General features: G+C 35.0%; 1 protein-coding gene across 1 annotated transcript; it reads right to left on the reverse strand.

The window, feature by feature from the left end:
- Positions 1-3,875: 3,875 nt before the first annotated feature.
- LOC106169586 (uncharacterized) lies at positions 3,876-8,681 on the reverse strand. Its single transcript, XM_013549079.2, has 3 exons — positions 8,016-8,681; positions 7,344-7,513; positions 3,876-5,191 (listed from the first exon to the last, which is right to left on the reverse strand). The coding sequence occupies exons 1-3, from the start codon at positions 8,596-8,598 to the stop codon at positions 4,847-4,849; spliced, it is 1,098 nt and encodes a 365-aa protein (XP_013404533.2). The 5' UTR covers positions 8,599-8,681; the 3' UTR covers positions 3,876-4,846.
- Positions 8,682-10,862: the final 2,181 nt, after the last annotated feature.

A 10,862-nucleotide genomic window follows, 5' to 3' on the forward strand; every position in this document is an offset into this window, starting at 1 on the left:
TAATCATTTAACTTGAAAATAATCACTAAGAGGGGGGCCAAATATATATATTTGCATAAATATCTGATGTCAGACGTTCATCATGTATTTACCATCTTTTGTAGTGTGGTATTTCGGATTTAATTTAACGTCTTTTACGCGAAACGCATACATGATAAGCAACTACAAAACTGGCCTTATTTGGCAAAAAGCGCATATAGTCCGTAATCCGAAAATAGTCAGAGACACAACTACACTTCGGAAAGTCGAAATTATTACGAAATTCATGCACTTCATACTTCATATACACGGCAAAATGTAGGTAAAAAATGGTCCACTATTGCTGTGAGTATCTTCTTCGCAATGAAAGTCAATTGAATAACTTGAAAAACAGTAATGTTGCTGCGCCAAATCAATTGCTTTAGGATAAATATTTCCAGAATAAGGAATAACTTAGTTGTTCTAAAATACTGATTTCCTTAATTTAGCATAATTATTAATGAAAGTTATTTTAACATGAGTGTCCAAACATCCACCTCTGTATTTGTAATCGATCGGGTACATACATTTTATTCAAATCGAATATATATATATATATATATATATATATATATATATATATATATATATATATATATATATATATGCACGTCCACGATACTGTATAACAACGAGTTAGCATCTTTGAAAGTCTGTCAAAATGTTATTATGTATTGGATTAAATGGGGGTGCCTTCATGTGAAAGGGGGTGGATCTGTCTTATTATAAAAAACAATTTTGTGTTTCCAAACACTGCTGTGTATTCTAAACTTATTCATTCTTAATCGAAAATGACACTCAAACAGCGCTTAAATCTGGGACACAGACCTATCAGTATGTTTTGCATCTGTACATCATGGAAAAGAAAGCTCTCAGAATAATATTGTCATTTTTTTGGTTACCTCAGGGATCATTTGAGGCATACACACTAGAGAAATACAAAAACTGTTCTTCGTCGAAAATTATTGAATTGTTTTTTAAATTTGGGTTATTGAAATATAGGAAATGTAAATTTTATACGTTATTGTAATTGCCAAAAATATGTAAAACATATGATTGATAAAAGCAAGCTTGTCGGACTTCAACGAGCCCATATGTCTTGAGGCCGAATGTAACGCAACCGGGTTCTGTTCCTTGGTAAATCTACTGAAAAAAATGATTATGTGACATAGTGCCCTTCACCATTCTTGTTTAGCTCTCAATGCATGTCTCTGCAATGCCATTTGGATTTCGTTCACAAAATGCAAAAAGGACAATGAAAACATCAACTTCAAAAGATTCGATTTTGTAGTTTCTCCAAATCTAGTTGACATTGTCAACAGGGTACAACGCATTTGGAGTAATCTCCTCTGTCACAATTGCAATGTTTGAACGCAACACAAAAGTTCCAACACTGGTATGAGCGTTTTAGTCTGAAGATTAACCCTGAATGGCACTCTTTTCTTAAGTCTCTAAATTATACAAAAAAAGTGTTGGGGGAACAAATGAAAAAAATAACACTCTTGAAAAATTATAATTTGTGCAATACTATCATTTGCATAAAAATTGTTTTAATCGTTTTTATATATGACGCATCTAAAGCATTTTCATTAGTTGCGTTTAGATCTGGAGATCATGATAACTTATTTCACTATTCTCGAAGCTGTGACCTTGAAATACATCCTCAAACGAATGACCCTGATGCACTTTCTGATGCAATATCGTCAAATTACTATTCAAGATATTAGACGATGCCTTTTACCACAACTCAATGTTGGATAGGAAATTACAATTATCCGTGAAGCCCACTGTTTCTCGATGAGTGATGTATATTTTCAAAGGTTAACCGCTGTCATCAGAATTTAGATAACCATTTTGGGATATACAGGATTTTTTTAAAAAACTCTTCAAACACATTAAAGATTTTGCTTTATCTTCACTGATATTTAAGACGTAGAATATTTCGGTAATAATCTTTCATTTGAATTATGATGACCGTTCTTATATAAGCGCAACACGCGTGGAGTATATTGAATTATTATTTTTCAAAACTCTCAACATTAAAGATTTTACTTTATCTCCCCTCATAAATTAAAGACGTAGAATTATTCACTAATATTATTACATTTATTAATAATGGCTGAAGAATATTTTAAAAGGACCTTTAACCACTTTCAAGAGAGTAAGATATCACTTTTGCTTATGCATGAATTGTTATACCCACTAGTTCATATGGCCACCAGGCGAATAGTAAAACAATTGTCATTAAATGGTCATGATTGTTTTAGTATGTGAAATGGCACCATTTTATTGTTATGGTTATGTCACTCTACTATCCCTTCGTAAAATATCAGGCCTGTTGCAAATTCGCAGCAAATTTGCTGCAATATTGCTGCAAACTGCAATTCTTTCTTGCAAATTTGTGCAAAATACAAATGAGATTATTTCAAAACCATTATTTATTAATTAAGTTTAATGGTTACGATTTCATTAATAGCAAATTCAATTGAATGAAATTGAATAAAAACTAGAAATTAACAAGTGCGAGTAAAAATGCGTTACATGTAGGAGTGAACTAGTGCGAATATTGTTATTGTATTAGACAAGAGTGGAAAATGTCAAAATTATATGAGGTGCTGGTTGATTATTTGATTTCACAACCAAAAAGTAATTTTCCAAAGCCATGTTAAAAGCCACAAGCTGGGCTTTGTGACCTTTTCAAATACAGATTTTTTTTACATATTTAATTTTACCAGATGTGAATTAGTGCTTAAAGGGATAACTTTATGAGGAAATATCAAATTTTTATTGGCAAGGTAGAACGGAAGGTTTTTAGATCACGTACAGAACGATGGGGAAAAAAAAGGGGTAATCACGTAATCAGTGCGGAGTGGTTAGAGTATAAATACCCTTGTATTTGCATGAAAAGAAGAGAGACAACGAATAATTGTTCGAAACTCCAACTCGGCGTTTTGTCTATAAAAATCCTATGAAGTTGCCACAGTTTGGAAAACGCATGTTCATTGTTTTATCAATTATGCTCAATACATGCGTTACAATGTAAAGGGTCTGATTAGTATGTCATAGGCAGAGATTACCCAAATTAAACTTCTAGTTTACCTCTATAGAACAGCCATCAAAAATTTCTTTAATCGGTGAAATCGCAAAATATCTGATGTCAGACGTTCATCATGTATTTACCATCTTTTGTAGTGTGGTATTTCGGATTTAATTTAACGTCTTTTACGCGAAACGCATACATGATAAGCAACTACAAAACTGGCCTTATTTGGCAAAAAGCGCATATAGTCCGTAATCCGAAAATAGTCAGAGACACAACTACACTTCGGAAAGTCGAAATTATTACGAAATTCATGCACTTCATACTTCATATACACGGCAAAATGTAGGTAAAAAATGGTCCACTATTGCTGTGAGTATCTTCTTCGCAATGAAAGTCAATTGAATAACTTGAAAAACAGTAATGTTGCTGCGCCAAATCAATTGCTTTAGGATAAATATTTCCAGAATAAGGAATAACTTAGTTGTTCTAAAATACTGATTTCCTTAATTTAGCATAATTATTAATGAAAGTTATTTTAACATGAGTGTCCAAACATCCACCTCTGTATTTGTAATCGATCGGGTACATACATTTTATTCAAATCGAAATAAGGAAAGAAATCGATTTACAGTTTGTCAAACGTTATATCCCCTCTTTTCCATTAAAAAATTGCGGAGATTGAAATAAAGAATGCTGGCTCTGTAATTTGAGAAACATTCTTGGCAGCTTGTCAAAGTTGGGCAAGAAAAGATTGGCAATTGATGTACATCTTATGAACAGGTATGCTGTGCGTAAAAAAAATCACCAGGATTAGTAGTTTTAAACACACCCAAACACGAATGTCGCACTGGGTTTTTTATTTGATTGTAAGAGATGGGGTACAGTATGCGATCACCTCCCCTCACTAAAATAACCACTTAGGTACTAGGGATTAAACAGTGGAATATTAAGTGATAAGGAAATTTTATCACACACACACACACACACAAAAATAGAATTTAGTATAAACGCTTTATCTATGTACAAGCCACATTGATCTAACCAATCATTTTTATCATTTGGTATTAAATGACAGTGACTTGCAATTGCTACAAATATTTGTCTTATAGAAAAATAGCATAAACGTTTGTTCATCATATTATAGGATATCATCTAGTCAAGAAAAAATATTGCAGAGTATTGACCTATACGTCAATATCTTTTCTAATCGAAGATTAACGTTCCTTTCACGCACGCACACACGCATTTGCGCACGCGTACACACACGCGCGCGCGCGCGCGCGCGCGCACACACACACACACACACACACACAAAGAGAGAGAGAGAGAGAGAGAGAGAGAGAGACTTGGAAAACACGAACCGAAAAACATCTGCAAATTGGTATCGCAGATAACATGTTCTATGCCAATTATTAATAATTGTGAATTATCCGCACAACACAAAAAATCATAACGTTAAGCAATAACAATTGTTTAAATTAAAAGGCTAAAGCTATGATACATTTATAAAAATATCAAATTATTTTCAAAACAAAGAAACGAATATCGTGAAATAATGTACACTGATTGCACGTCTTCAGAGTTTCTGCTAAGCAGAGAAGAAACGGAAATCAAATTCCCTACAATGATCAGGTCGCGCTGACATTTATTTCTTGATTAGGGTTACTGCGCGTCTCTTCCCAATCGTTTTGTTACTATGAGAACAAAATTTTCCAGTTTATAAATACGCATCATCCCCAAGTAAGCCTAGCCTACATATCCCAGCCATAGAGTAAAACAAGTCGATCATTCTCGTAGAACCCATGGTAATACTGCCGATGAGTGAATGTTTGTCGGGTAAGCAAGTGGAGAAGTTAAAGTGGCCGCCAAGGGAGCGGGAAGCCCGGCAAACGACACAGGAGAGAAAGCCGACGTCCCGAAGTGAATTGCGTGCGAGAACTGAGCCACGGCACTTGGTTTGGGTGGTATTGGCCCCAGCCACGGAAAGTTGATGATATTGGTGGACGTTGAGGTTGAACCGTTGGTACTGCGCTGAGATGCCACGGAAGGGGGCGGGGACACTGTGTTCCCGTTAGTTTGATCCCTATCTCGCCTCTCCCGCGCACGGCGGTTTTGAAACCAGATTTTGACCTGAAAAGTATAATATTCAATATGTTTATACAAATCTGATTCCACGATATTAAATGTAACGAGAGAAAGAGACCGTTTGACTCGATTCATCGTTCCAATATTTAGTTTCTATCAATGTATTAATGCAAGACAACAAAAAAGATTCTCGTGCCACTTGCATTTTAGTATAATATTGTACCTTTTGTTTTGTTTTGAATTTAGCATCACCAATATTTTTGTGTCATAATGCGCCGATTTGAAAATGAATACCCATTAACCATCAGTGGGTTATTTTCACTCTTTGCAGAATCTACCATTACTGAGTATAAATATTACACAATGACACTTAGATCCACCATTTGTTTCAGTTTTGCGACTTGTTTTTCCATCCACAATAAAAAGAAATATGCATATACATGTATATAGACAAACGACGCGCTTCACTGTATTCCCGATTAACAGACTTGAGTGCTTTGACTAAATGACTAGATATTGGAGAAAATGGGTACATTTCTTCCGGCTGACACCTCCAGTATATGAAACTAATGTGCATAAAATTGGCTCTAAGTTTGCATAAACAAGCTGCGTCGCGTGTGTGAATCCAACGTGTTGCACGTGCTGTTACCGATTAATAGCCACACGCTTTATTAAGCTACATCGGTCCTCCCACCGCGCCAAGGCCTAATTAATTGGACTCTAAGAAAAGAAATCAGCGCGAAATCATAATCTGTTAGTTTTATTAAAAGGGTATCACATGCAGCAACAGAAGGGCTATCATTTGGGACTCATTTGCTAGGAAGAATGTGTGTGTGAAAATTAAACATATTACTCCTCTACAATCAGAATTCCCACGCCATGTAAAATTTCGAAAGTATTGCAATCTGAACAAAACGTCAATCAAGTTCGGACAAATACACGAATAAACGAATAACCTTTTTCAGTACGGTTTTGATAAATACGATACAAACAGTTGATATTTCCTCAAGCCTAGACAAGAGGAGTAAATTAGTGTGTAAATTAATTATTTGTCTTTAAAAAGAATTTTGAAGAAAAATGAGAATATTTCCTGCACAACCAAAACCTGCTTTCTGTGTGCTTACAATTTTCCATTAGATTATTGGGAAATCACAACCTCGTCTCTCGTTATCTTATTTACGAGAAAGATGATCTGACATGCGCCATATGGTTCGTATAGCGGTTATTCGTAGTTAATGGAAAAAAGTCTTATCGTTTCGCTTAATACAAAGCGTACGTTAGCCGCGTGACTTAAAAGGGAAAAAATCAAACTGTTATTTCAAACTCAAGCAAATACGAATGCTGAGAAATGTTTACTTTATAATAAGAGAGTAACACTTGAGCTATTTTATGTAATATTACTTTAGATGTAATATCTAGTCACATACGTGAAACGCGGTAACATTATGCATTTAAAAATGATAATTAAAAATAAAATGTGGTGGTTATTCACTATATCAAAATTTGCATGACTCGTTGTTTGTGGGAATTAACAACCATTGGCATTACATACTTATTTGATAGGAAGCCTCTAATTATAGCATGATAATGTTCCTTTATCATATTTGAAGACTATAAAAGTAATATCATTTAATAACACAATGCTGACAGTGCGGTTATTGAAAACAGACATGCAAAAGACTAAAGAAATAAAAACGTGGTCAATATCTTAACTACAATGAAAATAATACAATTTTCTATATAGAACTGCTTATGACCTAAAAATATGAAACTAAATTAACAAAAAAAAAAAAAACAAACTTTCCAGTAAAAAAAAAAAAAAAATCCTATATATATATATATATATATATATATATATATATATATATATTCTAAAAACAGAATGATACATTAAAAAACAATAACTTCACGACGCTGGACTTTTAAATACATGGCACTTATTTCATCACCTTAATGTAAATGTTTGCAGCTCTTGAGAATTAAAAGATGTCTATAATTCAATTACTGCCATTTCAGTGTGATCGCTCTCAAACAGCGGTTAAATGTAGTTATGACTTTTGTAATATTATTAAGCCATCTTATATGCAAGTTCCGTAATTCTGAAGTCGACAATATTGCACCTTGAAATAATAATAATAATAATAATAATAATAATAATAATAATAGTAATAATAAAAGGCTTTGCCCAATGCCTTACCCTAGTCTCGGTGAGGTTTAATGCTGCGGACAACTCAGCCACGTCCACACTGCTCAGGTAATGTGTGCGTCGAAACTTCTCTTCGAGGGTTTTCACCTGGTGCTGCGTAAACGGCACCCGAGGATTACGTCCCAGCTTCCTTTTCTTTACGCCATCTTTTCTTTTCAATCCTAATGGAATATAAGTGAATCTTTTTAAGTTTTTAAAAACCAAACCTGACATTTTTATTCTAAAAAAAAATAAGAAGCAAATAATGTAATACATATTACGCCTTTGATTAAATTAATAATTCGGCAATTTATTTTTAATGGGTATAACTTGCCGGTATATAAAGCATTATACTTATATTCGTTTATACATATGTATACCGTTATGCGTGATATTTCAACTGTTAAGTTTGAGGATAATTTTCAGGGTTTTATCAATAATAATGCCCGACAACCTGCATATAATATTTCTCTTTTATTACTACTATAACCACCAATACACTAGAAAAAGTAATAATTAATTTTAGATTTTGAAAAAAAAGGTCAAAATCCAGTGTTTTCGAAGTCGCTGACAAAGTAGAGTTTTAAGACATGCATGCTGTACACTATTCATTGGATGTATTAAAAATATGGCAGCAAATTAAATAATATTAAAAACACGTTGTTAATTGAATATCTTACTTACTTGGCAGTTTGGGGGGTTTATACCTGGTGCACTGCAACCACGAGAAATGTGACAACTGCTCGTCACTGTCCAGAGTGAACTTATCAAGTGTTCCTGAAACATTACTTTTCTCTTCACTGTCATTATCCATTCCCCGGGAATTTTCGTTTGTTGGTTTCCAATCACTTCCCCTGCATTTTCCTTCCTTTCTACCCAGTATCTCTTCAATAGAGAATTTAGTAAGCGAGTGCCCGCTGGTGTTAGTCGGTGTACTGTGAAATAATTGTCCAAGTGTCAAAGTGTGCCCCGACTGTACCATTGGGTTCTTGTGTGTTATTACGGGAGATGGCGACCGTGACTCTTCCAAATGTTCTCTGTTGGTAGAGGACTGCGGCCCTCCCAACGTGGATGATTCATTTTCACCACCTTCTGTCGTAGGACTAGGCACCGGAGACTCGGGATTTAGCTTTTCTGTTGCGTATGCTTTTGAAGATCTACTGTTTGCTACAGAAAAGAAGGCGGGGTGAAGACCTTGAATGCTGAAACTACTGACCGATGGAGCCACAGCCAGCCGCGGGTATTTCGCACTTGTCGTTGCCATCATGATAATTAACCTTGAAAAATCTACACCAGTCTGAAGGCCAGTGTGTTTGTCATCCCTTATATACCGTGGGTTGAAACTTTAGCTTTGTTAGGAACATCAGAGCGCGCATGCGCTAATACATGTTCACTTGTTAGGGTCTATGTGCTTGCATTTTTATGTAAAAGATTTTTATTTGATAATTTAGATAATTTAGGCTGATAAAAAAAACACATGGAATATTTTTCATTATGTAAATTTTCGTTGAATTTCTCATTTATTGCATTTTGTTTGGGTTCCTCAAGCCATATATGTCGTTTTTTGTGTCTTCTTTTTAACTACAGAGTTGAAAAACACGTTTAAGTCGTCAAACAATATTTCAAGGAGCTTTTATGCTGTCAGTCGTCTTTAATGTGTCAAATTACAGAGGAGCCACCATAGACGACTGATAACAAAACGGCTAACAGGGTCTATCTGCGATGAGGGTATTGTGAAAGATATGTATTCGACCCATTTGTGACTGTTTGTCCCTGAGCTGATTGAAACTTTGAAATTAATTTGTATAAAATGTCTCAATAATTTCGGTAAAATTGGTTTCTCTGACATGATGTATGCGACACACTGAAGATGGGTGGCGTCATTTCGATTCTATGGGAAGAAGTCCCATTATTGTAGCTAATAACTTAAACGGAGACTTAACCGGCAGATTAGGATCAGCGTTTGAAATGCACTGCAGCATAGCGAAACGTCAGAAAATGACAGTCGGAGAAGTGAACAATGGAGAGACGCACAAATATGGTGGACATGTGATTTTTATTCGACCATTAATTTACAGAAATGTTGCTAATTTTTGAGGTCACGCTCTTTCTTTTATTCAAATGTCCCTAATGACGTCTAAAAATACCATAAAGCATTTTGTTTGATAACCAATTTTGTTTTGCGTAGTACTCACCTCAGATAAACTAAGGTGTTTTTTTTTCTTTTCAACAACAAATGTTGTCAGGTTAGAGGGTTTAGTTTGGCTTGGGTCGCAACAGAAATAAGACGTGCAAAATATTCTCAACAAATGAGAGTTGAATTTGAATAACAGAATGACTGAAATAAGCGTTGGATTTGTAGATGGATCTCTATTGTAATCAAATACACCGGCGCAGCAGTGATTATGTACAATCAATACAAATACTAGGATATTACTAGCTAATGAGGCCTGGGTATGTGAGTGTGTATGTGTGTGTGTGTGTGTTCCCGCCCCGTTACCTAGCCTGGTTAGGTCTGTTTTATGTCATTCCCCCCGAGATCGTTATCTCCTCTTCAACTCAGCGCTGCCACCACTTCTACCTGCAATATCTTTTCCATTTTCAATCAGACCGTGTCTCACCTTTAGTGCACTTTTCGATGACAGCGCCCAGACTTAGCCACTCGGGCTGCTAATCTTGAAATTAAAAGCTCTTAGCATTCTAAACAGCGCGCTAAATGCTTGGGGAGAAACTCCGATCGAAGCGCATGTCGATTAATTCACGGGGAAATTAATTAATTTTCGAGATTTTTTTAATATCGAGATGGGTTATTAGGACTGCCTTAAAGAGCTATTTATTTGCCATTATGAGGTGCGTTGAAGGAATTAAGTCTGACGGGAACCGGATCCAAGTTACTGTACTGCTCATTTCTCTGACAGTCTGGCTGCAGCTATCACAATGGCAGCTTGTACGTCTATCTAAAACAGTGAGAAATCTTTAGTGTCGTGGTTTGAGACGATTTTTATTTGATTTATCTGTGTTACTTCTATACTACCGATTATCTACATATGTGAAAATAATAAAAAAATAAAATAAAATAGGATCGCTCAGTTTTGACATGTACTAGGCCAAAAATAATCAGATTCTTCGAAATTTCGTTAAATCATGTAAAAAGGAATTATAGTCGGCTGAATGTGACACGATTTCTTTTGCGTTTCCCTGTAATGCACCACTATTATAGTACTTATGTATATTTTGTCTTTCTCGCATAAAAACGTCGTATAGTTTCAGTTATGGTACTCTCTCAGTGGAAGAAGCATTGGGTACTTGGAAATGAGAATTTATCGTGTGATCCACTTTTTTATGTTATTAATAGGCGCAAACGGAAAATCTGCCCTAGTTGAAATTTCAATCTTTGCGTTTTCTCTTCATTACTATAATTGACAGTTGTGTAGATGCGTAAGGTTTATGACAATATGAGTATGGTTTCGTGATAAAACTGAACAATTCTGTTATATGTCAATATATAGCCAGAGTGAATCAAACAATAGC

This window comes from Lingula anatina, chromosome 2 (assembly GCF_051362555.1).
Source record: "Lingula anatina isolate TDL-2025a chromosome 2, LinAna3.0, whole genome shotgun sequence".
NCBI lineage: Eukaryota > Metazoa > Brachiopoda > Lingulata > Lingulida > Lingulidae > Lingula > Lingula anatina.

Coding starts and splice junctions, on each gene's coding strand:
- LOC106169586 (XM_013549079.2), bottom strand. CDS start 8,598: ATGATGGCAACGACAAGTGCGAAATACCCGCGGCTGGCTGTGGCTCCA. Junction 7,514..8,015: donor TAAACCCCCCAAACTGCCAA/GTAAGTAAGATA, acceptor ATATTCCATTAG/GATTGAAAAGAAAAGATGGC. Junction 5,192..7,343: donor TAAACCTCACCGAGACTAGG/GTAAGGCATTGG, acceptor TATACTTTTCAG/GTCAAAATCTGGTTTCAAAA.